Below are 27,881 nucleotides of genomic sequence, written 5' to 3'. Positions count from 1 at the left end.
CTTGAGGTAAGAGGGAAAGGAGACTTAGAAGAGAAGAGAGACTGATCCCTCCAAGGGGCAATTTCCCTCTCTGCTTCACAGTAGTTTCTCCCTGGTTCTAAGAACTTTGCCAGCCAGGAACATTTGTTTTTTGTGGATCTCTCTGGGTTTTGCATTCTCATTGCTGAGCACATGCCAATAGGTGACTTACCTGGCTCTGCAGCTTCCAGGGCTAGGAATTCCACTCCCTGGAAAGACACTCCAGCATCAAAAAGCTAGTTTTGATTTCTATTTCTTTGAATCAGTGGTTTACAACCTTTTTTCATTTGCTGACCCCTAAAAAATTTTGACTGGAGGTGCGAGACCCCCTTGGAAATCTTAGACCTAGTCTGTGGATCCCCAGAGGTCTGGGGATCAGAGGTTGAAAAGCACTGCTCTAAATCATGTGATGGGATAGTCTCAGAAATACCCCCCCACACACACACACAAAAAGGTAGGGACGGAATAATGTTGTTTGGGTCATTTTATCCTCCGAGGCGCACACCAGGGATCTGCTTTACTAGCTAGTTTATATCGCTTGTGTTGCTTTACTTTGGCTTTAGGGAAATAGTTTATTCAAACCCTCAGGATCCAGCGGCTTGTATGATATTGTGCTCAGAGATCTCACTCCTTAGCATTTACCTCTGCGCGCAAGATGTATTGTCGCTAGCTGATATGGAGTGGGGGGGACATTGGAGACTAGAGAGGAAAAACTTCTTGGAGCATATTTGCCTTCAGCACTGAAGAAAATGCTGTCTGAAAGGGAAGGGTCTGGTTCTGATCTCGCTGGAACTGCGAAGTGGAATAAGTGGGTGCAGATTCAGGCCCCAAGGGTCTGACTCCGATATGAAAATCAGGAGCAACTCCTCTGGAGTCAATGGGGTGAAACTGGGGTAAACTGGGGAGAATGAGGGTCTGCTTCTGATCTCAGTGTAAATCAGGACTGGCCCCCCTAAAATCTTGCTGTGAGATCAGAATCGGGCTCTTTGATGTCGGCAGAGGCTGCTCTGAAGGAGTTAATATAGCGAGTAAAAGGGGGGAAATGCGGGGGTTGACACTTAAACAGGAGAGGCGGGTCCGTCTGGCTCCTGATTGGACTCCGCTTCCATCCAAAACTTTTTTTTTTTTTTTTTTTCCCTTTTTTTTTTCACTTCTCCTCCTCCCGCTTCTCTGGGTCCCAGGGGAGGGGAAAGTGGAATAGTGAGAGATCAAAAATAACCCTCTTATGTCAAAGCAGGGGGCAGAAAGTATAAATACTGAGTCCTCGGCTGCCTGCTTCGCGGCTTCCGAGGCTTGGCAGGGGCTGCTCCGGGCGCGCTCGGCCGGGAAGCCGGCAGGGAAGGCAGCAAACCCGTGGAGAGGGGAGCCCGGCGCTGCCCCGGCAGACAGCTCGGCTGGTCGCGGCTGCGCTCCGCGCTGCGGCGGGCGGGCTCTGGGGGCGCGCAAGGCCGCGGGGAGCCGCCTGCGGGGCTGGGGCAGCGGCGCCTTCTCCATCTTCTCCGGCCGCTCGTCCGACCCCTCTCCGTCCCGCACCTGCCTTCGCCCGGCTCCCACGCCCGTGGCGTCCATGCCCCTTCCCCGCCGGGAGCCGCCCTGGCCGGGCAGGTTGGCACCTGCCTTCCCGCCGCTGCTGATGGTGATGGTGATGGTGATGCTGCGCCCCGCCGGGGCGCTGCCCGGCCCGCCCGGGGACTCCCAGGAGGTGGTGCCGGTCCGGCTGGCCGAGCGGCCGGGCGGGGCGCGCCTGTCCTACCGCCTCTCCGCCTTCGGCCGGGACTTCGTGCTGCGCCTGGAGCCCGACGCCGGCTTCCTGGCCCCCGGCCTGACGATCCAGCACCTCGGCCGGCCCGGCTCGCCCGCCGCCGGTGCCGGGGCGCTGCGCGGCTGCTTCTACTCCGGGACGGTCAACGCGCAGCCCGGCTCGCTGGCGGCCGTCAGCCTGTGCCGGGGCATCCGCGGCGTCTTCCTGCTGGACGGCGACGAGTACCGGGTCCAGCCCGCCGGCCGCCGGCCCGGCCGGCCCCTGCGGCAGCCGCACCGGCTCCAGAGGAGGACGAGGTGGGCGGCCGACCCCGGGCGGGGCGGGGCAGGGGGCGAGCTGCCCCCGGAGCCCCGGAGCCGAGCCAGGCGCTTCGTGTCCGAGGCCCGCTTCGTGGAGACGCTGCTGGTGGCCGACGCCTCCATGGTCCGCTTCTACGGGGAAGAGCTGCAGGTAAAAAGACGCTGCCCCGCCCCGCCCCGCCTGCCGGTGCGGATTCACCCTGGGGGAGCCCCCCGGGCGGGTTGGGAAAACGTCCTCGGCCCGAAAGAAAAGTCACAGACTTCCGTAGCCATCCGTCTGACCAAGGCGAACTCCTTCCCACGGGCTGTGGAGCCACCTGGCTGAATGTTATAGCGGGCAGATGGGAGACTAGAGCGCGGTGTCTTCCCAAGTCTGCTGTTTTCTATTCCCTTCTCTGGGCTTATTCCAGAAGGCCGGTTAACGAAGGTTTGCCAAGTGCTTTGCGAACCGAAGCGATACGGGAGCGTGTGAGTTTGACATGGCTGTGAAATGATAGAGATGGTTTCTGCAGGTTGTGGGCTTTCAAACCTCTACCGAACTTGATCTTTTCTAAGCCTAGTCCCTTGCACGCCCCTCTCTGAGCTCCAGCTGCTTCCCATCCCAAGTGTGACACAGGTTAAAACCCAACTCTTGGTGAGCAGTGTTCCTGCATTCACACGCACAAGTGACCATCCGCTGATTTGGGGAGGGGGTGCTCACCAGACAAATGGTATTTTCCCTCTGAGTCGGTCAAAGAAAGCGGAGTGGGTTTTGATCAAGCTTTCAGAGAGTTTGGTTCACTTTGGAGCTGACAAGTGGCGCCGTTTCAGCCTGAAAAGAAATGTGTTGAGCCGGCCACAAGCAGCTGAGTAGAACAGTTAGTGAGGGATTTGTCCTCAGCCTGAACAGTAGCAGCATTGCCACTAGCTGTGGGCCAGTACATTTCAGTCTAATCATTTATTCATCCCGCAATGCCTGTGCACCAGGACTGAAGTGATGCTTGCTGCACTGGTGGAATGATGCCACCCGGGGCAGGTGACACCAACTGGTCCCTGTGTTGGGCTCTGAGGGGCATGTCACTCCAGAGCCAGCCGGGGAAGTGGTGAGCGCTCTTGGCGTAGGAGGTGGAGAAGTGTCCCTAGCCAATGGTGTGATCAGGGTCTAGGGTCTCTCACCACGGAGAAAGTGCCACTTTTCACCTGGTCCTGAGGGCAGGGTTTGGGGTGGAGGTGAGGGGAGAGGGACAGAAGAGGGTAATATTTGTCTCTGGTGTATGTAGGGAAAATGCTCTGCTGCAAAGCAAGGGGCTGACTGGATTCCCGCGTAGGGCTTTGGCACAGCTAGTAAATACAAGCCGCAGTGGAACAGTGCCCAGCTCGCTTGGGTTAGCACCTGATAGCAGTTACTGCAGCCCATGAGTGCACTCACGTCACACGGCACGCGTCTGCCTTGGGCAGCGTTCTCTCTTCTACGGGAGAAGAGGTGTCCTTGGCCCACGTGATGAGTGCAGGGCCCAGGTGTCCACAGCACCAGACCAATGGCACCGATTGGCCTCCTGGTTCAGTCTGAATGGCGAGGCCAAGGATCGAGTTGGCCAAGGAGGCAGACTCCCCTCTCAGCCTCATCTCTCTGGCAAGGTGCCTGCCCTGCTATCCCTGTGCTATGGACGGAGGGTGTCTGTCTCCAGGCTGTCCGGGGTCCAGGCTGGGTCCCCGGCACCAGCACCATATCATTTTAAAAACCCTTGCAGGGGTGGCCAAACTGTGGCTCGGGAGCCGCATACAGCTCTTCTACAGTTAAAGTGCGGCTCGCAGAGCCCCTTATGCCCCCCACTTCTCCACCTACCAGACTCGGGTGGAGAGCTTGGAGCTTCTGCCCTGAAGCAGGGTGGGAAGTTGGGGGATCCTGCCTAGTGGGGAGGGAGGCTTGTGGGGGGGAGGCTTGAGTAAGTTTGGCCACCTTGATAGTCTCTGCCCAAACCCAACCTTCTACCTACCTTCCCAGACATCTGATACACCACAAGCAGCTGAACAAGTGTGAGCAGGAAATCCACCTGCTCTTGTATGGAGACATAGGGCACATTTAGACAGAACACAATCTACACCAGGAAATCCCTGTGTAACTTCCATTAGTGTAATAATAACCCCTAGGTCTTGTCTAGTACTTTAATCTGTAGATCTCAAAGGGTTTTTTTGCAAGGGAGGTCAGTATCATTCCCCCGCTTTTTTTACAGATGGGGGAAACTGAGGCATGCAGTAGGACATGACTTCCCCAAGTGTAGGGGGAAAGGAGAACACGCCTGAAGAGGCAAACATACCCTAGCCATCACTGGCGCCAAATGGAGTCCACACCACTCCGTGCATTACCATGCCGCTGGCTTGTGCAGATATTTGCCATAGTTTTGGTGGCATGTGTTCTGCAGCAGAGGGCAGATCTGGCACTGAAGGCCAGACTGATTCTAGGTTCATCCTCAAGTGGTTTGAATAACCTACTTGTGCCTTTGTGTACGAAAGTGACAGACAGTGCAAAGGAGTGACTTCTGGAGCCTGCATGTTAAACCCTAACAGCTGTGGGACACCAGCAGTTGATACCAAATGGCAAATGGTCCATAGCAAGAGACAGGACAAGGCCTGACTCTGCAGTAGTTCTATGGACTGAGCTCAGATTGAAGCAATGGGATATGTGGATGGAGACATTTTAGTCAGGTGAAACCTGTGTGCTGCACTTTGACTGACGTTAGCAAGCAGCCAGCAGGATTAAGGGGGGGTCTGTATTTGAGCCACATCACAGTCATGTGACATTCCCCTAATGACTCCTTCCCAAAGGCTCCCTCTAGCATGCTCCCCCCTGGGGCACGTTCTCATTCCTGATCTGAGCATTCCAACTCCCGCTGACTTCAGAGGCATTTGTGGGGGCTCAGCTACACTCTGGTTTTGGCCCTTGTTTATATAACACCACTAGGGTGCTCAGTGTTGTATAGATAGACAAAGTCCCTGCCCCAAAGAGCTTACACTCAGAATAGAAGTAGATCAAGCCGCATATTAGATGCAACACTATGACCCAGATCCTATGGTCCTAACTGGTCTTACTGAGTCTTTCATCAGGCAAAGTCAATGAGAGTTCTGAAAGCAAGAACCGGAGGTTTTGGCCCAATGCCACATCAAACATAGCCTTGGATAAGAATGGGTCATCCCACCATTGCATTTCAGGCCCCAGCTTCCCCTTACAGGGGACGTCAGTGCAGACTATAGTAATAATAATGAGATTTTGCATCTTTCATGTCCTAATTTGCGCTTTCAGATGGGGACCAAAGTGGCTTGAGAACAGTCGCACACTTTTCAGGATTTGTCCCCAACTGGTTACTGAAGCTGCTTGTAGCTGTCTATGGACGCACTGATGAAATCAACAAACCTCTGACCAAATAACTGATCCCGCTGGTTTATGTGATGAGGTGCTTGCTAGGCAGCTCTCAATGGCACCACAGCTCTTGAAGCCACAGGGCCATTGAGCTGCACTTAGTCAGAACCAATGGGATGGGATGCCAACATGCCCAGGGGGTATCTATGGGACAAATCCAGAGGCCAGCTACTGTGGTTTAAAGGAATGTGATGCTACCAGAGGGCCATGTAAACAGGCTGCCCTTTTCCCTTTTGTCCTGATTTCTCTGCTTAACCCCAAAAGGAGGAGGAGAGGGGAATATCAACATTTTCAGGGTGCTTATTTTGGGGAGAAGATGAAGAGGGATCAGCATTCTGTTTTTCTGGATGGGAAAAAAAAATTAACATTTGAAAAAAAAGATCCCAATCAGCTCTAGTGCTGAATTTACACACGCCAAGGCAGTTTTTCAAACTCCCCAGAACGGTCCAGCTCACCTGGTCTATTTCGGCTTCTTACTTGAACAGCAATAAGAGTCCTGCAGCTGAACCTCAGCTGCCATGCAGCTGGAAATCCATGAGGCAGATCAGAATCCAGCTTACTCTCCCATAGCTGAACTGGCTTCGCTGTGGGAATGAATATTTGTTTGTTAGTGAGAATAGCACATCTGACTAGAAAATGCACAAGAAGCAAAAATATTGAGTCAGAAGGGACCATATTTACATAGTTACTTTTCTTCCCGTAACAACACTTTAATTACCAAATATTTATTAAAGGTCAAACGCATTGTTTACAGTACAAGCTATTTTCTTATATTAGCTGTAACCGATCAGGCATTGGATATACACAAGAAGAACGTACATAAGAGGAAACAGGAGAGTCAGAGCAGTGTAAGTTTTAGCAGCATAAAATTGATTATTAAGGAAGTCCTGTCAGTGTTTTGTTTTTATTCATTCCATTCCCTTTGCTCCATCCTCTTTCAGATAGCTCAGCTGTTAGCTTAACTCAGGCAGCAAGGGTCTGATTCTGCTCCCACTCTACACTGGTGTAAATCAGGAACAACTAGACTGATGTCCGTGGGGGGAAGTGAGAGCAGAACTGGGCCCAAAAGCTTTCTATTTTCATTGTTTCCCTGAATCAGAATATTCCAGTGGGCACTTGTTGCAGCTATGGGCTTGTTCCTGTGAGGTGCTGAGCACTTCCTGGGCAGCACTGAGCGCTCTCAACTCAAGAGGATTTGGGAATACTTAACAACTCTTGGGAGATGCTCAGGCCTTTACAGGAAGGTGTCAGTAATGATAACAGTGCCTAGGTTCTCTAGTGATAGGTGTAAATACCTACACTCGGCACACGATGCGCTGCACGTCTCTTCCAAAGCACTTTCCAAAGGGGGGCAAACATCATTAGCACAACAGGGTTTGTTTGTTTTTTAAACAGTTGAGGAAACTGAGGCATGGAAAGGACTAGGGCCTACTTATTTCAGAGATGCTGAGCAACCCCAATTGCTGCTGACCTTGATAGAGCCTCTGAAAATCAGGCCCAAGGCATGTGGAGTTGGGCACCCAAAGCAGTGGATGATTTTGAAAATGTTGGTCTCTTTGACCGGCTTTGGGCAGCACCGTTAGTCAGTGACAGAGTCAGGGCTCAGCCGCAAGTCTCCTGAGACCAGCGTGCTCAGTTCACCTGCGAGTGACCTCAGTTGGCCTAACGAGAATAAGAGCTTTGGCTGTGGGCACAGCAACCACCCCGAAGCATTCCAAAATCATGTATCAAGCCCTCCAAAAATCATGAGCTGGGTCTTAAAAATCATGAGATTTAAAATAATAATAAATGTGGGGTCCTTTTTCTTCCCCATCTGGTCTCTGAGCCTTCGGGGTGCGCTGGGGTCATGTTCTCCAGCTTTTCTCTGTAATCACAAGGACTAGACTCTTTCTTTGACAAGAACAAAGGAAACTGGGATTCCTTTGGAATCCCCTGACTCCAGCAACTGGGGCTTGATGAAAAACCACCAAATATCACAAGACTCATGATAAAAATCAATAGCTGGGAGTAAGTCATAAGATCTACCTTTGACTGTAGTGTTTCTTCCATACAGTCAAGGACTGCACTAGAGGTCCATTAGGGGCCTGTTACAATCTGGTTCCTTTTAGAACAGCCAGTAGCTAAACTGCTTGACCCAGTTTGTGGAGCAAGGCTGTACTGCATCAGGTTACAGTCAAAGTCCCATCTATTGCAGACAGGCAGGGCACAGCCTCCTGGATATGCAAACTGACCCTCAAAGTGACCTTGCAGGTGAGCTAAACCCAACCAGATCTTGCTGGGAGAGTTGCCTCTAGCAGTTCCCGTCTACCATGTGGCTATTCCAGCTCAGGTGAATTTTCTGTGTCCCATAAAGTCTCGGGGTGAAATTTCCAAAGTCTTCTAGGGGAATGAGATGCACAGTTGCAGCTGATTCCAATGGGACCTGGATGTCTGAATCCCTAGGTGGCTTTGCAAATGTCACCTGTGCAGGTGGACAGTCACAGCTCTCCAAGGAGTAAATGAATATTTGCTTTGCTGCCTTTCTGCCACACTGTGATCTCTGGCCGTGACAGCAAAGGGCTTCAGATGTGATTGAGATGGAGCTAAAATCGCCTTCTGCCGGCTCTCTCTCCCAGGCTTATACCAGGGTTTTTCACAGTTTGCACAATAGAGTTCAATTAATCCCTTGACAAAAGGAGCTAGTCCTCTTTATCTGATTGCAGAGTCAAGCTGGATAAAGGGGGCATTCTGCAATCCATGGGGGCCACCTCTGAAGGTTCAATTAATGGGGGCTGTTTCCGGCTTCTTTTCATTGCAACCTCAGCGGAAAGTGAAGAGCACAAGTGGGTGGCTGAATGCATTGGCCTCTCAGCTCCGGGGCTCCTGGTTAGAGTTCATCCTGCAAATGAAAGGGTGATAGCTTTAGCAGCCTGAACTCTGGATCCAAGAAGCCCAGGACTAGGTTGAGCAAGGAGATTAAGAGGTGTGTGCCAGAGGGGGCCAATACGTTCTGCCTCCCTCCATTTCTCCCCATTGGATGTGGGATTCTTCTTCACTTCCTTTCCTGAATTGCAGCATAATGTTAAACAGATGCCACAGCTGACCTCGAGGTGTCTGCTGGCAAAGTGGCTGTTGATTATAAAGCACTTTGGTATGAAAGGCACAGGGTAAGAGCTCATTGTTATTACGCTGCATCTAAGGCCTAAGGATCTGTGCGTAACTCCCACACACTGTGAAAACAACCTAGCCCGGAATTATTTATTACTGCGATGGCAACAGACGAAACAAACGGGACAGTTCCTCCTCTGTCAGAAAAGAGACGTTGCTTCATCTCCTGAGGTTTGGTGTGTCTAACAGGTTAGAGGATGAGACAGGGCGTCAGGATTCCTGCTTTCTACTTCTGGGAGGAAGCGTGTTCTTTTCGTGAGAGCAAAGCACTTTGGTGTCAGGACACTGCCCTGCATGATATTCCTAGCTTTGTTGTTATCAAGCTGTGTCACCTTGGCCAAGTCACGTTAACGTTTCTGTGCCTCAGTTTACCCACCCGTAAAATGGGATGATGGCATTTGCCAATCTCACAGGGATGGGCAGTGGTTCAGCCTGATCAGGAAAAGACCCTGGTGACTGAAATGCTGTCATCGCCGAGGAGAAGGAAAGCAGGTTGGATTTCAGGCCCAGCTATGCTGACCCTGAGCCACCTCCCCTCGGTCATTTGCTTAGGTTACAGGTGGGCCCTGTATGACGAACACACTGTGAGAGAGGATAGGAACATCTCAGCATCCCCAGTTCCTTAAGCATTGATCATTCCGCAAGGAGGGAAGGAAAGGGAAATGGGGGGGGGAAGAGAGGAAAGGAGGGAGGAGAGTACGGAAGGAAAGAGACAAATGAGGGAGAAGAGAAGGAGGGTGAGAGGGAGCTGAGGAGGAGGGGGAAGAAAAGAGAGGAAGCAGGGGAAGAGATGGGGCAGAGGGAAGGGGGAAAGCATGTGAAGAAACAAAGAAAAGAGGGAGGAGAGGAGCAGACAGAGGGTTGAGGGGTATATGAGCAGGGCAGGAGGCCTGACCAGCCTTCACCTTGCCTCCTGCCCCAACACTGCCCACAATTTACTTTGGCTGCAGCCTGGCTTTGTGCTAGGAAATTCCTGGCTCGGACATCAAACCGCCAAAGGAGGTGCTGCGTGAGAGGCAGGAGCCAAGCCCTGGCAGGAGCCCCAAGAGCTCTCAAAGACTTTGGTAAACATGGAAGAGGCTGCCCCCTCTCCCCACCCACCAGGGACTCCAGAGGTGCTGGAATGTGCTAGAATGTCCTCCTGGTTCCCGCTAGCCCTTATCATTATGGAGCAGGAGCTGATGCTGAGCCATCTCCCGAGGAGCTCCACTCTGGTCCCACGGCTGCACACTGCATGCACCAGCCGGTTAATGCACTGACAACCAGCAGGGACTGAGTTTTGCTTCGCAGCAGTAGGGACCAATGCAGGGGAACTAGTTCCATGCAAAAGCTGGCTGCGTAGTATCGAATAATTGCTTACGGCTGGGGGCTTCACTCGGCCTTTAAAGGTCATTTTCAGAGCTCGTCAGTCCTAAAAACTGACTCCCTGTTTCCTTCCTGCTGTCTGTTTGGATACCAAATGCCCTGTACTTATTTCCCCTCCAATAAATGCTGTCTTCTAAGTAGAAAAATCACTGCCAGCAGCCCTGCAATCATAAAGTGGAGTTCAGATGTTAGGCTTAAAAAGCAACCCTCTGATAGCAAATCAGAGTGTGGGTCCTACAATAAAAACCCTATAATAACAAACCAGATTGGGTGTGTGTCCTACAAAAATAACCCAACAGTAACAAACCAGGTTGAGTGTGCGTGTGTGTGTCTCCTACTAAAACAATCCTATGACAGGTGTGCGTGTGTGTAGTTCCTCCCACCATCATTCAGTTTTTTACCCTTACCCCCAAACAATATCTAGAGGACTTTGCAGATTTCAACTTCATAAAAATAAATGTGCAGAGAGGAGTTTTTGTGAGAGTCTTTACAGTCAAATGAAATCCTTAGATGTGACCAAATTCAATGTAACCACTTACATTCTTCTCTCTCATTTTCCCCTTGCCAGTCTTCTGCCCCCTATGTTGTGCTGAACCCTAGTAGCAATCTTATGATCTCTAATAATGGCTTGTGCTTTTCACATTGGTCCGCTGCAGAGCTGCTGGCGTGACCAATGGGGCATGTGGATTCCTCACTGGAAAGGCAGTTTGTTTGCTTTGTGACTCAGCTGAGCAGGAGTTGTTAATACCACCTGAGCATAACAACAATACTAATACTGATCATAGTTAACATCTATGCTTACACAGTACATCAGCCATAGATCTCCAAGTGCATCACCAGGAATATTAAGAAACATCATTCGCATAACTTCCTAAGTTGGGTGTGTCTGGAAGTGAGGGTCATTGAATGGCATTTTCTGATGCATTCCCCAATCTGTTTCTCCTTTTGGGGGAACTGGGTGGAATTTGATTTTCTCGCAATTGCAGTGAGTGGAGAATAGCAATTCTGGAACCACTACTGGGAAGGTGGAAAGTTACAGTGGGTTCCATTAAACTTCTCACTTTGCAGTGTTCTCTTTATTGCAGTATAGGCCAAATCCTATCTGCCCAGCCAGGCAGCTGAACCAACATACTGGGTAGAAAGGAAGGATTCTTCTCTCTTTCTCCTGAGAATTTGATAGTGGCCCAGATTCATCTCCCCAGATTTGAATTTGCCCCTCCAGTTTTAATTCTAGGTCAGATCCAGAACTGGAAAGGACTAATTGTCTAGTTTTATGTGAGTGAAACCACAAGATCAGGTTTTTGAGCAAGATGGTGGAAATCTTACAAGAACAGTCCTGATCCCACAATGCTTATTTGTCCCATTCAAGATTGGCAAAAATCAGCTCACAAGATTTTCACCTCATCAGATCTGATCTCCTCAGCCTTGATTCCACCCCTTTCCTAAATCTAACACTGCCTCCTCAGCAGCAGGAACACCACAACGGGGAATCTCTGGAGATCCAACGATAGAGAGAGGCTAAATCTCACCCTGGAAGTTCTTCATTAATACTGAGGCTGGTGGGGTTAGGAGTGGCGGAAAGGAAGGTGGACAAGCAGGATCAAACAACTTCAAATGTTGTCTTTGGCTGAGAAAACACAGCAATTGGCCTCTGTAGAACCCTTCGGATTCCATGTGTTTCTCAACTGGCTCTGCTGGCCAACGCTGGTGGCCGCCTTCTCTTCCAAGAGCAGCCAGGTTCCTATCACTGGCCAGAGGAACCTCTTGCTCGCATGCCGAAAGAGAATTCACTGCAGCACAGTCCGAGCACTGTTATAAATAGACACCAGATGGTGGAACAAGTGAATTTGACCTTTTAATCTTCACTAAATAGCTGTTTGTTCAGTGCATTTTCCATCTTCGCCTTCCAGTTCTTTTCTATGTTTGCAGATACAGGGAGGAAATAAGAATTTAACCCTAGCCCCTCTATGCCTTCTGCCAAACAAGCCTACCCCACCATGGCATGCCCCTGTATCCTGCATCTTTGTGCTCAGAAAAGATCTCATAGCACCGTTTGCAAGAATTGAGATGTAAACCCTCGTATTTGGGCCAAATTTCAATATAGGTAATTATTTTCAGACCCTGAAAAATTCTCATTCTGGTTTCAGTCTTCCTTGTCACCTCATCCCCTGAACCATTGCTGTATTCTACTAAACAACTACCATATTCCACCCCAGAAACAGCTGCACATCAGTAGTGGATGATGGGAACCCCTGGATAGTTTGCATATGTGTTTCAGGAGCCCTCTGCTTTTAATCATAGGTCACTAGGCCATCTTCTAGCCCAGTCTTGTGAAATACTGATTCCTTTTCAGGTACTTTATTCCCCAGCTTTGTGACATTTTTATTAGGATGCCCATTTTGACTTTACCTTCAGGCAGAGATAAAGAATTCTCAAATTTCCCCTGGAACAATAACAGTAGGACATTGCGCAGTCTTGTCTGTTTCTTGCCTTGACAGTGAATTCTTTCCTGCATCTGCTGTGTGCTTTGGAACTGTATGTCACATTATGGAAACCTGGCCAGTCTGAATAAACTGGTCTAGTGAGTGCATCCCTCACTCTTTCTGGTGCCTACTATAACGTAATGAACTGAATTTGATTAATATGCATATTGCTAAAATTAGACGTCTGTTCACGTGGCTAGTCTGTGATAGGATAAAATGTTGCGGAATGATTTAAGATAATTAGGAATGTCCTGCTTATGTTGCATTGGTTCAAGACAGCCCCGGTGCACCAATTAGTCTTTCAGATCAGACATAAATCCAAGCTTCTGACCACATTCTGCTAATTAGGAGTGGCACTCTTCATACGAATAGGGATACGCTGACTCCAGTGCCTCAGAAAAATTTCCATTAACTACGTTCCACCTCTTGAATCTTGCCGCTCCTTTTTCACTTCATATCCTTAGGTATTGTGCAGTGCTGCCGTTAAACAGCTCTCTCATTCCATCGAGAGGGGGTTACATTATCAGCAATGGCTGATCTCCGCACACAATCTGCGAAGTGCCTTGGGATCCTTGGGGGTGAAAGTCATTTTGTACGTTATTTATATATGAACACTGAAAAGTGCATCAGAGGCTCAGTGTTGTGGCAAGACCTCAGACCCGATGAATGTTGGGATGCGAGCAAGGCTCCCATCATGGCCACTGATTTACATGCGTGCATTGGTGAGTCTTATTAATTTTCTAAGCAAATGGTGCTTCTGTTCGTCCCATGCAAACCATTGGCCCAGGAAAGGTTTTGGCGGCTGTTTATTTCCTACTGAGGCAAAGAACTTGATGCATTCCCTCCAACCAGAGCTGAGATTTCCAAATTCTCAGGGCCAAATTCTGATCTCAGTTGCTGGTGTAAATCTGTAGTAGCTCTGCTGACTTCAGCAAAACTGCTCTGGATTGGCACAGGTGTAATAGAGGGCAGAATTCAGTCCTTATGTCTGAATCTAATCTAATTAAATAATTATGCTAAGGTCACTGAGGTGAGAGCGCAAAGTGTAATTTGCCTGGGATGAAAGAAGCCACTTTCTCTTTCCCAGTACTCACGCTGTTGGGTAATGATTGCATTTTTGTCTCATGAATATGATTCCGTGAGACGTTGCCAAACAGAGAAGGAATTCCAACATGCCGATACGATGTTTATGTCAACCTAAACATTGCTGGAGCGTTTGACATATTCAGTAACCTCTGGTTCTCCTGTTTGCCCAAGCAGAAGGCACTCCGGAGTGAATGCTTGGCAGCTTGCATAAGTGCTATAGGAACAAATCCCATTCACAGATGATAACACCAGAGTATAACGCCCACACATGCGTTTGACTAAAGTAGCGCACTACTCAATGCTTGCTGGAATGAACTCGGCTATTTCCTGCAGTGCTCGTACCTCCTAGGAATCTCTGAGCCAGGAGTGCTGACCACCCTTCAGGAGCGGAGAATGTGTTTTAAAGAGCACATATTGGAAGCTGAGTTTAAAGGCCAGCAAATGCTCCACCATACAGTAAAGTGAAGACTAGCTCAGGATCTGACCCCAAGTGAAAATCAGTGTCTCACCATTAAAGTCAATTACAGAATTACATTGATTTACCTCAGCTCCCTCCAACCCATGATTCATACTGCAATCAAACAAAATTTGCATTATTGGATATATCTTTAAAATGCTTGTAAAGCATGTGACATGCCCCTCTAGTGGCTGGTCCATATAGAAGTTAACAACCTGCTACTGCTGCTAGCTAAGAGAGTTGTTGCTATGCCTCAACTAGCAGAGGCCTGTAGTTTGGCGCTGCAGACCATAGGGATGTGCAGGTGTTTATATACATGGCACGGAGATGGAAAATATACAGTTAAAGTGGCTACCTTCTGGTTGGCTCCTGGCTTTAGACGGCTGGAGTTGGAAAATGAGGGCATGGCTCATGCTACAACTGAGGACACACAAACACATCCCTCCAGACGTCCTTCTTCTGAGTGGCTGCAGACTGCAACGCGTTATTTGCAGTGCAGGAGATCAGCTGTGCTCCAAGCTATAACAAAAGGCAATACAGACATAGACTGAGATACACCTAGATATAAGGGATCTGATTTCCCCCCGTCTTGCACCTTGTGTTGTAATTTACACCAATACAGAACAGCTGTAAGCATTTTACACCAGTCTGGACTGGTGTAAATGACTGCCTGAGGTGCAGGGCAATTGAAGATGCGGCTCATGGATCATATCGAGGATGCTGTCTGTAAGGAGCCAGCACACATTAGGTGCTGTAGAAGTGATCGTGAGGGTTGTATTGCTCTGTCTCTAGTGCCCATGATTTAACAGAACCCTAACTAGTGGCCTCTGCAAGGGAAGAGAAAGTGGCAGGCTTCATGCTGTATATTTTGGACCCTGAAGTTTCCCCTCAACAAGGTTTAACCCTCTGGTTGCCCATCTGACTTTCTCCTTTCAGAACCACATTCTGACCCTGATGTCAGTGGCCGCACGGATCTACAAGCACCCTAGCCTAAAGAACTCCATCAGCTTGGTCGTGGTGAAGGTGCTGGTGGTGGAGGATGAGAAAGCGGGGCCGGAAGTGTCCGATAATGGAGGGCTCACGCTGCGCAACTTCTGCAACTGGCAACAGAGCTTCAACCCAGCCAGTGACCGTCATCCAGAGCACTACGACACGGCTGTCCTGCTGACTAGACAGGTCTGTAGCCTCAGCTCCTCAGAGACCACAGTCCATAGGGGGTTTACCCTGGAGCATAGAGAGAGATAAGGAGGGGGCAGAATCATACGCCTCCAGTCCAATATTCAAACTTATTAAAGTGGTGGCTACAGGCCCCAAGTGAAGGATCCCCATTGCGCTAGGTGCTGTACATACTCATACTAAGAGATGGTCCCTGCCCCAAAGCTCTTGCATTCTAAATAGAAGGCAGATAAATACTATTATCCCCATATCAGTGATGAGGAACTGAGACCCAGAGACATGATGTGACTTTGTCCAAGATAACACAGGGACCCTAAGGCAGAACTGAGAGTTTAAGCTAGATCTCCTGATTCCCACTCCAGTGCCTTACCCGTAATTCTGTCCTTCCTCTCCATGAAATATTTTCTTTCTGGACCCTTATCAAGTGCCCAGCAAAGGAATCTGAACTTTAGAGAAAAGGAAGAGATGAAAACTGCTTGGAAACCCACTGGCCTACAGAACTCATAACAGTGAATATCAGAAAACCAGATGCTCTAGTAACTTCACTTAGTAGTCACTTAATAGGCCACGTCTTAGAATCATAGAACCATAGGATTAGAACAGATTGCAAAGGTCATCTTGTCTCACTGGTTTTCATATCACAGAACTACGGAAATGACAGACAGCAAAGATCTAGGAGCTCATTTTGTCTGTGCCTCATGCATAAGAGAGCTTGGCAGATATGAGTCTAACGTGCAATACCATCTACTTGCACGAACATACAGACAGTGACAGTTCTTTTGCCAATCTATGTAGCAAGACACAAGTTGACACACAGGGAAAAGCTAGAAGTGGGAGTAGACCCCAGGGCTCCTGCATTCCCAGAATGTGGCATACTAACTGAATGACAGATACCTCCCTGTTTAGTTATATACCTACAAATCTATATGGGCCGTGAGTCCATGTCACAGCGTGAGGAATCACATGGGGACCCATGCTTTCTCTTACTATATTTCCCCTGGCGCCGTTTTCAAACTCAGGACTTCTGTGGGCACCAGAGCTGTGACACCCTGGGAGTGGCCGACATCGGCACCATGTGCAACCCGAACAAAAGTTGCTCTGTGATTGAAGATGAGGGTCTCCAGGCTGCCTACACCCTGGCTCATGAACTAGGTAACTCCGTTTGTACGGCAGGCACTCGAGGGGCAGCCAGCAGGGCCACTGCAGCAGAATCCATGGCAGAGTCTTTATAGCTCCAGCATCTCCGCTCTAAAGTCTCTCTCAAGTCAGGGGTTCAGGGAGGGGGCAGTTGATACTGGAGGACCAGATCCTCAACTGGTGTAAACTGGCACAACTTCATTGTAAATTGGCGTAGCTCCGCTGACTTCAATTATTATTATTTATTTATTTACTTATTATAAATCATGTTTATTACATTAGTGTCTAAGGGTCGATCAAGATCAGGGCACAGCTGTGCCAGGAACTGCACAGACAGAGTGTAGACAGTCCCTGTTCCAAAGAGTTTATAAGCTAAATAGACAAGACAGGTCCAGGTGACAATTTACACTAGCTGACAATCTGACCCAAGAATTCCGAGCCCCGTTCTTTTTTTTTTTCCCCCACTGTGGTTCTTTGTTCCTACTCAGACAGATCTGTGTCCAACACATGACATCATCTCCCACTGTGTAATTAAGATACTGTGGGAAAAGGAGATGGTTGAGCTTTGTTATTCAGCCTGATGGGTCACATTTTGCCACTTGGGGTATGATGTTTGGATCGATCACTCCTGGGGGAGCAGCTTTGGAGGCACAAAAAATACAGTGGTGCCTCTAGGTAATGGGCAGAGTTGTAGGTCATGGAATCTCCCCCTGGCAAGAAAGGCCTCGTCTTATTGAACATCCTCTTTGTGTGGGGCACCTGCTTTTCTCTGCCCCTGGCTTATGCCAGTTCTAGGAGAGGTGCTCCCTTTGGGCCCTCTGTGTGTCGGACTCTCCTGGAAGCCGATAGGGATCCCACATCCAAGGTCCAACCCACTACAAGGCTGTCAAGCTGAGAAGGGTGGGGAATTTCAGAGGCCTCCTGTGCCAATAGGTGTATGCTCAGAGAGGATGTAGGCTGGTGAGCATGGGAGGAGGATGGTTCGCTAACGTTCAGGCTCTCTCCTCTTCCAGGACATGTGCTCAGCATGCCCCATGACGACTCCAAGACCTGTGAGCGGCTCTTTGGGCCCCTGGGAAAACACTACATGATGGCTCCTCTCTTTATCCATTTGAACAAGAACCTGCCCTGGTCCCCCTGCAGCGCCATGTACCTCACAGAGTTTCTGGATGGGGGACATGGTAGGAATCAATTCAGTACCCATTGCATGACAGGGATTGTTCCAAACCACTGGGACCCATGCCAGAACAGCGCATCCAGGGCCCGATTTTCACATGTATTTAGGCACCTAACCTGATGAGGCACTTTTGAAAATCCCATCAGAACCCACCTGCATCCTTGGGTGCCTTTAAACCTTTGACAATACGGCGCTACTAGCATCCCTGCCACCTGCCTCCTGTCCCGCTGGGTGCACAGACTTCATGTGTAATGGAGCTTAGGCCAGTCCAAGTGGCCATGGCAAGTTTGACCAGACAAGCTGTGAAAGGGAGGCAGTGGGCCCTGGCTGACGTCTTAGCAAAGCCTGAAAAGGTTAGAGGCCACCATGCTGCCACCTCAGCCTGTTTACCCACCTGCACGCTGGGCCTATAAACTCTCCGTCAGTGACACCGCGGCCGGGAGCATTCCCAGTGGATTTTCCTCGCTGCCCGTCTCTCATTAACATCCTGCTCTGAAAGGGCTATGCTAGGGAAGCAGAGGTACGGAGGCTGCTGAGGAATTGCTTAGGATGCTGATGGCTTACACTTGACACCCACTGATCAGAGATAATATAGGGATAATAAAATCATCTCGCCAGACAGCAAGAGAGAACAGAGCTGGCCCATAGGAATCCAGGGCTATTAGGTCCTTTGTTTCCAGCCTCACTTTGCTTTTCTCTGTCCTCTAACCAGGGGACTGTCTGCTTGATGCTCCAGCCAAGCCCATCGTCCTCCCCACACACCTTCCAGGTCAACTCGCCATGTATGACCTGGACCGCCAGTGCCAGCAGATCTTTGGCAAGGAGTTCCGGCACTGCCCAAACACCACAGACGAGGACATCTGCGCGCAGCTGTGGTGTAGAATGGACACCAAAGAGCGCCTGTGTCACACCAAAAATGGCAGCTTGCCATGGGCCGATGGTACCCCCTGTGGAGTGGGCAGGCTGTGCTGGGATGGCAGCTGCATGACACAAGATGTGATGAAGCCCCAGGTAACAGAATGGTCGATGGGAAAGAGATGATCTGTCTCTACTTGGGTAAAAGAATTAGTCCCCAAGAAGGAGGCTGAAGAGCAAGGCCCTCTGGCATCTGCCCATCATCTTCCTATCAGCCATCATCTTTCAAAAGTAGTTGAGGTTTAGTCATTACCCAACCTTGAAGGCCATATGATCATTATAATTATTATTTGCAGTACCATCTAGGAGCCCTAGGCATGGCCCAGGATCCATTGTGCTAGGTGCTGTACAAACTCAGAACAAAAAGACAGTATCTGCCACAAACAGTTTGCAATCTAAGTAGTGTTAATACTTAGCACTTACATACGCTGATAAACCCCCATGGTTCCTCCTGAGAGGCAGGGAAGTGTATTAACCCCAGATGGGGAAACTGAGGCAGAGAGCAGCATTGACTTGCCCAAAGCCACACGGCAAGTCATAGCAGAGACTAGAAGTCCTGACTCCCAGCCTTGTGCTCAGACCAATACACCATGCTTCCTCATTGTCTATGTCCACGGATGGTGAACTCAAACACCAAACAATTTCTGCCCTGCTCTCGATACAAGATGAGCAAATATTCTGGGTGTGAATATTAACTGCTGATAGTGTCTATGGCCCCAATCCAGCAATCCAGTCTGCTAATGTGGATCCCTGTGGATCAGGACTTACACCAATTAGAATTGGGCACCTAGACCCCTGACGTTCCTCGTCCATCCTAACCTGTACCCAGAAAGGGACCATATCTTTTGATTTGCCTGGTTTGCTTTTGAATATCTCCTTTGCTAGCATTTTACACTGAGATCATTTTTATACCAGCCTGTGCTGGGCAAGGCCAGCTCATAGATTAACTCTGCAATGAATTTCATTATGGATTGTGCTGGTCTGAACTAGCCTGAGCAGATTGTCATTGAGTCATTTGCTTTCCCCGCTGGGAACATACATGGAGATAAACTACTTCTGAATCAGGCCTCAGTCCAGCAAAATACTTAAACACACGCTTAACTGCAAGCATGTGAATAGGTTCATTAAAGTTGATGATGCTTAAAGATAAGGACATACATAAGTGCTTTGCTGGATCAGGGCCCCCCAGTCAGCCTGGTTAGGAAGAAACATATGGGGTAATTTTACTAGTGCGTTAGTCCTTTATTTGCCCTCCATATTTACATGACAGGATCAATGTCAGGATAAAAATCACGAGGCTGAGTCACAATTCACAACACTTTTCCTTTGGTCTGATTTCTCCGGCCTTTGTGACCTTGCTACTGAGTACAGGGGTTGAGAATCGGGCCCTGTGCAAGCAATCATATTTGGGTTACCCCCTGGCTGCTTTTTGCTTGATTCCTGCACTTCACTCAGCTGGCACAAGGCACGTGGAATGCTCCGTTTCACTTGGGCATCAGAGGTTTGTTTCCAATCTGGTTCTCCTGTGTCACTGTGATTCTGCAAGTCTTGGGTTTCAAACGCCCCAGGGAATGCTTAAACCTCAACCAGAGCATGTGGTTGGGCTGCATCTTTTTTTTAAAAATATTTCTACCTCCATCGCATTTCGCAAAAGACCTCCCTACCTGCCAATTGTGCCTTTGAAAAATTTCCCCCATGTCCCATAGGCAGCTTTGAAAATCTCTGTTTAAAGAAACAAGCCTAACTTTGGCACCTAGAACTTTTTTGGACATCCCACAAAACGGCTTCCTCCCTAGTGGGTGGTGCCCTGGACTGGAACTGAAGAGTCCTTGCTTCTATTCCTGGCTTGGCCACTGGCCTAATGATTGTGCAAGTCACTTCCCCGCCCCATGCATCAGTTTCCCCTTATGTATAATGGAGATAATGATACTGACTGTAAAGCACTTTGAGGTCTACTGCTGAAAAGCACTAGATAAGAGCTAGGGATTATTAATGATATATTTCATTACCATAATGAGGGCCTTTTGTAATGGAATCCTTTGCAATGTCTTGCAGCCTGGTGTGGATGGGAACTGGGGCCCCTGGAGCCCGTGGGGAGCGTGTTCCAGGACGTGTGGAGGAGGAGTGCACTTCTCATACCGGGACTGCAACGACCCTGTGCCTCAGAATGGTGGAAAATACTGCGAGGGTCAGAGAGCCAAATATCAATCATGCCACACAGAGGAATGCCCCCAGGATGGTAATGCGCTGTTTGCAAGTAACACTGGCCTCCACACAACTTTCCTGGCTCTGCCTGCAGAGGCTCCAGAGAGAATGGCCAGGTTTCCCAGCGGGGAGCTCAGCCTGACCTGAAAGGAGCCATTGTGCATCTACAGATATAATTACAAGGCCCTTACGGATGGCAGCAGCCTGTCTGCTGAGATCTGACTGCCAGGCACTGCGTTGCATGGGAAGACTCTATCTGCCCCTGAGGCGACTGGCGCATCCCTCACCCAGCTTCTGGAAGAAGCACACAGCCTCCCATCCCAAACCTACCTGCAGGCTTATTCACCAAAACCACCCCTTCCCCATGGGCGCTTGCCAGCTTGTTCACCCAAGAGCCACGGGGAGATTAACTGGCTACAGTCTGGTGGAGGTATCCACCTCGCTCCCAGCTCCCCGGGGTTTCGTGGCGAGCTCATGAGACTTGCGGTATGCATGCACTGATGGCAGCTGGACAAGCAGCAGGCGTGCTTGCTGAGCGGATGCCATTTGTAAGTTTTCAGGGCAATCATTCATTGCCCTTGGGTTGCTGTGGCAACTCTGAGGAATCAGAGAGAGTGAGGGGATTCCAGCCAGCCCTCCTCCAGCCCTCCTGGGAATTGTCAAGTCACATTTTCCCTTCCTTTCAGGGAAGAGCTTTAGAGAGCAGCAGTGTGCAAAGTACAACAGCTACAACTTTACAGATCTGGGTGGGAATCTGCTGGAGTGGCTCCCCAAGTATGCAGGCGTGTCCCCCCGGGACCGTTGCAAGCTCTTTTGCCGAGCCAGAGGGAGGAGCGAATTCAAAGTATTTGAAGCCAAAGTAAGTCACTTTCCTTTAATTACTGTTATTGTCTTTCCCTGGAATATAACTGGATGAAACGCTCCAGCTGGGGTCAAGGAACCATCTCATTACGGCCTGCTTCTTATTGCCCAGGTGATCGATGGGACATTGTGTGGGCCAGAGACCCTCTCCATCTGCGTCCATGGTCAGTGCATCAAGACTGGCTGTGACCACGTGATTGGCTCCTCCAAGAAACTGGACAAGTGTGGAGTTTGTGGTGGCAATGGCTCGACGTGCAGGAAAATATCTGGCTCGCTCAACAGATCCAAGTAAGTCCTGGAGAGGTTGATTCCATCTCCTGGTGTTGCAGGGGCTGACAGGAAATGATCCTAGCGTAAGGGTGGCGCCAAGTGAGAGAGGTTTGCCTCTCCTGGGGATGTTTTTGGAGAAGCTGCGGTCACCTCATAAGGGTCCTGATCCTGGCAGGAGGTGCTTGCTGATAGACTCATTGAGTCACTCAGTCCCTTGCAGGATCGAACCGCAAAACACCTGCAAACTCTGGACGGATGGTCTTAGAGGGCCGGATTCTACATCATTCCAGCTAATGGACACTTTGCAGGATCAACCCCAGATAGAATTTAATCATAAATCACAGGCAGTTTTCCCAGGGAGCCAAATACTGGACTTCAATAGAACTACACTGATCTATAGCAGCTCAGTATTCAGCCCTTGGAACTGATTCTTCTCTCAGCTACACCCGTGCAACCTCCCTGATGTCAATGTGTTCACACAGGGAAGAATACGCCCACCTAAAAGCATATTTCCTTACCCAGACAACCAGCAGCATATCAGATTATTAAATCTGAAATCATTTTAAACATCTAGGTTACTCTTCCCCATTTGTTCTAATATTTACTCTTGAATCACCTTGGACAGCAAACCCAGACCGTTCAGTTTCACATTTTATCTCTTGCCTGTTACCCTTTCTGATTCTTCTGCACTATCTTAGCGTTGCAATGTTGTGGATGACAACACTGTAGGAAAAACTTTAAATATTTAAAAAAAAAAACACCTCAACATAAATTTCTTAATGGTATCATGAAAATGTTAAAGGTTGTAAAAACAATGCCCTCGCAGCCATACCTGCCCAGAAGTTTAGAAACTAAACTACCTGTCAGTCAGGCAGATTCTGATCTAATTTACAGCAGTATAAATCTGGCATAACTTCGTTGGTTTCCATAGCGTTAACCTGAATTTACACTAGTGTAAATGAGCGCAGAATCCAGCCAAGTATCCCTGTAATGTTTGTTATCTCTGCCCCAGACCGCTTGAAGCTTCTGCAAAACATATTCCTGTGACCCACTATGTAACCCTAGCAATGTCTGTCACTTTAAACATTATCTAGTACTGCTGCCATGTGCTTCATGCTCTTCCAGGCACAAATAAAAAAATCAGTCTCTACTCCGAAGTGTTTACAGTCTAAGCTCAAAGGCTGAATTTCAGTAGGCCAGCACAAGACCTATGCAATGCTTATTCTGAGACCTTATGTGCAACATCAGTGGCTCAGAGACCTTGTGCTGACCCAATATATGGGGGAATTTTGTTGTCTGGGCCAGAGACCAAAGATGGTGTAAACCAATGTTGTGCCACTGACCTCAGTAGAGTGGTGGCAATTGACACCAACTGAAGAACTGGCCCTTTGCATCTAAGGGTTAAACTTCAAGCAGAGTAATGCTAGTCCAATAGAAAAGTCTTGGAAAGAGAGGAACAAAGGGCTGAGACATCAAATTCCATGTGATGAGATTACTCACGGGTCAAGTTAGATTTCCTACATGGTTTCCTTCCAGGGAACACAATGAATGGAACTTCCATTCACCAAGGACTTGTGTGTGGTTGATTAAAGAGAGATTAACATGGCAACTACAGCAAAAGGATTTAATCTACCTGAGATCCTGTTAAAATCAGGGTTAAGGATGCCAGCACAACTGAGAGCAGAATTTGACCCTGAGACTTTGTTCCAAAATGTACACATAATTGCTAACCACAGCACAAATCCTTGAAATGCTGTGTGTACATATTCCTGTCAGTTCCAGGTGCCAACTTGTGCCAGGTGCTGGATTCTAGTGTGTTGCCTCATACCTGTCACAAATTATCATGATTGTATGTCCTGCACAGACAATGTACAAGGCGCAAAGACAGACAGTCCTTGACTCAAAGGCCTTTTGGTCCATAGCCATGCCTCAGCACTCATACTGTAGTCCTTAGTCCCCTGCATACTCCAGGATCCTACAGCAACGGAATTTGCCATGGAATCCACCCCGGTGGCAAAATTGCACTCCAGAATCTAAGATTTCATTTCTAAAAACTCCATTTCTAGCTCTGATTGGTTGCAAAGAAAACCTTCCAAATATGAACCAAGTGCAACCAATGCAAAGACATCTGCCTGAGTCTGCAGATGACCTGGAAAAATAGCTCAAAGAGGTGAAATGTCCGCTCTGAAACCTTAACTGCTGATGGTTATAGCAGAAACATCCACCCAGTGTTCTTATCCTCCCGTTCCAAACTGTCACCAATTCCTCACCAGGTGCCAAAAGCCCCAGCTGCCTCATACCCAGACGCCAAAACCTTCATCTGTGTCCGTGACAAGGTCACAAAGCAGATCTGAGCCTCCAGTCCAAAGCACTGTGGCCCCATTGCAATGTAAAAATTTAGGGGCAGCATAAAATAAAGGGAATTTCATAACAGAGTAAATCACTGATGATGACACTGTTCATTTTCAGATGTCATTCAGAAAAACCTTCCCGTTTAACATTTATCTGAAGCTGCTGCAGAATTTCCAGTTCACAGCACCTCAGTGCTGTAGATTAGGTCAGACTTGCCACAGGGTACACAGAGCCTGGGCAATACGTTATCCTGTCCCCGTACTAATTGGTTTGTCTGTAAGTTCAGGATAATAACCATCTCTTCTTGATCCATGAAGGTATGGATATAATGACATTGTCACGATCCCTGCTGGAGCTACCAACATTGACATCAAACAACGCAGCCACCGAGGGGTCAGGCACGATGGAAACTACTTGGCTTTGAAAACCCTGGATGGCAAGTACCTGCTGAATGGAGACTTTGCCATTTCAGCGATGGAGCAAGACATTCTGGTGAAGGGGACGATCCTGAAGTACAGTGGCTCTCTGACCACCTTGGAGCGGCTCCAGAGCTTCCAGCAGCTCCCAGAATCTCTCACTGTCCAGCTGCTGACCATCTCCAGTGAGGCCTTCCCACCCAAGGTGAAGTATACGTTCTTCATCCCCAAGGACGTCCCCTTTAGCAAGCAAAAGGTCAAGGAGAAGAAATCAGCCAACATCATCCAGCCCATGCTGACCTCCCAGTGGGTTATGGGAGACTGGTCCGAGTGCTCCAAAACCTGCGGCTCTGGCTGGCAGAGGCGAACAGTGGATTGCCGGGATGTGGAAGGCCAGGCCTCCACCGCCTGCGACAGGGCTCTGAAGCCCGAGGACATCAAGCCCTGCGGCGACCTCCCGTGCCCCATTTGGCGGCTCAGCCCCTGGTCGCCATGCTCCCGAACTTGCGGCGAGGGAGCGCGAACGCGGACCGCCGCCTGCATTGACTACGCAGGAAAAATTGTCGCCCCGGAGAAATGCAGCTTGCCCCAACCCCAGGCTGCAACCACAGCCTGCATGCTGCAGGAGTGCTGAGCCAGGGCGGGGAGATGCGTAACAGGCAACTACTGACCAGACCAGACCTAGGTTGGCAAGTCAAGCAGGGGCGTAGGTTTAAAGGTGAATGTGCACTAACTGACCTGAGCAGGCCCCCTGGGGCTGACCTGCTCGGAAGCCTAACCGATGTTACGTAACAACCACTCTTTTTTGGTTCCATCCCCCCGCCAATAGACATCTACCTCAGAAGGGGGGGAAATGGCATGGGGGAGGAGAAGAGTCACGTGACTGATTTTTTTTTTTTTACTGGCCAATCGCAGATGAATTTTAATTTAGGGAGAGAATAATCGTATTCTAGGCTATTTCCAAAAAGGACAGCCTGTGTTTCAGCCACACCCACCAAGTCGCCTTCCTTTTTTACCATGCGTTGCCTCAGAGACTGATCTGCAGGCAGGCTGAGGGGTACGGTAGCAGGGTGGATTTCATTCAGAAGTTTAACTCAAGGTTTTTTTCAAGTTTGTATGGGACGAAGGGCCTGATCCTGCTGCTGTTACTCAGGTAGAACTCCCATGTGCTTCAGTAAAGGCTATGGGATCAGAAGCCTTGAACATGACCTTATACTAATTTGGTAAGTTTCAGTAGGATTTTGTTACTACAGAGGGCTTAAGCCACACAATTTGGCCTCTCTGCCCCGTCCCAAGGTCAATGGTGTCTGGACCTGGGGCTTTGGTTCAGCTGGGCCCTTTGGCAAAAATTCTGATGTGGATCGTGGCTCAGATTTTGGTCCCCTTGATCCTAAAGTTGGGGGGGGGTGTTCGGATCCAGAGGGCTTGTTCAGGGCCATCTCTATGCTTATATGGTTATTTATGGTCATCCAACATCCTGACAGATGAAAGGAGATGCGACAATGCCTGTCCGCCAGTGGTACACAATGCAATGGAATCCCAGTGAAAAGTCAGCCTGCAAAGTCAAATCCAGCATTGCACATCTGAATCTTTCCAACTTGTCTCTCTGTTAGCCTGACAGTGCAAAGACAACCAATGAACTGTCGCATGAGGCAGAGCAGTGTGAGCATGGGACTGAGCTCAACTACTCCTGAGTCTAATCCTAACTAGGACACTAACTCCCTTATGCAGCCTTAGATGAGTCACTTAACTTCAGTTTCCCCATCTGTAAAATGGGGCTAATGACACTGCCCTGATTCACAGGGTGTCATGAGGATACGCTAATATTTGTACAGTGCTTTGAAAGTGAAGAGTGAAATGCTTATTGCATGATATAAGCTAGATACTGCATCTCAGCTATGCCCTGTCTCCTGACCAGGCTGGCCACTTGGGTGTGAGTTAGTGTTTCCTTGTCCTTAGAAACCCTCCTTGGTTTTCAGTCAATTGAATATTTTATTCACTGTGTGTTTAGTTATGCAGATAATCCACAATCTGGGTTTAGAGTCCAAGTTTTCTCGAAACTCCAGGGCGCTGGGATCCAGGATTTGGGTCCACCCCAATGAAGACATGGTGCGTTTGCTAAAGTCAGGTCTGAGTCAGGATTCCAAACACCACAATATTTGAGGGTGTTTAGAACTGAGGTTTTGGTTTATGCCTTTCATATGTCCTTTCACTCTGCTGCCATCCTCCCACCACTTTGTCCCATTATTGTCCTCCATCTGACCAGTCTTGACTAGGATATCTAAAACAGCTTCTCCCAAAGCTGGAGTCTTTTTTTTTCCTGGCAGGGATTGCTGCCAGAGCTAAGTATCACAGCCAGATCTTCCCCCTCCAACCCAGATGTTCTCTGTCCCCAGTGCAGACGCCTGGCCAGTCTCTGAACTTTCACTTTTTGAAGCAAGCTCCCTTTTCTACACATGCGTTGAGACTGATCAGCCTCTATCTTTAGGGAAAATTTGCAAATTTATTCTTCATCAATGTTTCTCAATAGGGGATCCTGTATTACCCAAAGGTTCCTTTTTTAATGCCCCTAACCTGGGGATTCTTGAGCATCTTTCTCCCTTTTGATGGTTTCACCTATCTCTGTTGTGTGTACAGCTTCCATTTAATTGCTGGAAGTAACCCATCAGTCTCCATTTGTCTGCCTTTCTCTCTCTGCCTGTCTCATGTGTGTCCTTTTCTAATTAGGGCTGGGCGATCCCTCTGGAGGATAATATTCTGAGATCATTGCAAACTATTTGGGTGGGGCCCGGGTCCTCAAATCTGTTGGTCCTATTTTCCCTGTATTATAATTCTAGGTTTTCCTAGCTAAAGCAAAGTCTTGTATTGTATATTTAGGGAGGGACATGCCAGCATTTCCCTATCGGAACAGCTGTTAGAGCAGGTTACAGGACTCCTAGGTTCTGTTCCTGACTTTGTTGCTGCTTTCTGACCTTGGGGAAATCACTTCTGTTCTTTGTACCTGTGGATACGTCTACATTGCAAAGACAAACCTGTGGCACAAAGTCTCAGCACCCAGGTCAATTGACTCAGACCCACAGGGATCGGCTGTGGGGCTGCAAATAGCAACACAGAAGTTTGGGCCTGGGCTGAACCCCGATCTCTATGACCCAGCCCCCTTGCAGGGTCTCAGAGCCCAGGCTCCAGCACAAGCCTGAACGTCTACACTGCAATTTTCAGCCCACAGCCTGAGCCCCATGAGCCCATGTCAGCTGATGCAGACCATCTACAGCCATGCCATGGCTCTCCTCTTGTAGTGTCGATGTACCCTGAGGTTCCCTATCAGTATGAGAGAAGCCGAGCAGAGGTCAGCTCATTA

The 27,881-nt window shown here is 49.0% G+C and overlaps 1 protein-coding gene across 2 annotated transcripts; it reads left to right on the top strand.

Annotated features, from left to right (window-relative positions):
• The first annotated feature begins 1,224 nt into the window (after window positions 1-1,224).
• ADAMTS8 (ADAM metallopeptidase with thrombospondin type 1 motif 8) lies at window positions 1,225-27,881 on the top strand. 2 transcript variants are annotated; one of them, XR_010922832.1, is made up of 10 exons: window positions 1,225-2,230; window positions 14,951-15,190; window positions 16,210-16,342; window positions 17,341-17,508; window positions 18,217-18,515; window positions 20,475-20,658; window positions 21,311-21,483; window positions 21,598-21,773; window positions 24,425-25,746; window positions 27,743-27,856. XR_010922832.1 is itself a non-coding variant. In XM_067564023.1 (9 exons), the coding sequence occupies exons 1-9, from the start codon at window positions 1,244-1,246 to the stop codon at window positions 25,155-25,157; spliced, it is 3,093 nt and encodes a 1,030-aa protein (XP_067420124.1). In that variant the 5' UTR covers window positions 1,225-1,243; the 3' UTR covers window positions 25,158-27,881. The 2 variants fall into 2 exon arrangements, 1 of the variants encoding a protein (XP_067420124.1); XM_067564023.1 differs by having other exon boundaries at window positions 24,425-27,881.

This window comes from Emydura macquarii, unplaced genomic scaffold (genome assembly GCF_026122565.2).
Source record: "Emydura macquarii macquarii isolate MOO-44397 ecotype Brisbane River unplaced genomic scaffold, CSIRO-AGI_Emac_v2 contig_312, whole genome shotgun sequence".
Classification (NCBI taxonomy): Eukaryota; Metazoa; Chordata; order Testudines; family Chelidae; genus Emydura; species Emydura macquarii.
This window is presented reverse-complemented; position numbering and strand designations above follow the sequence as displayed.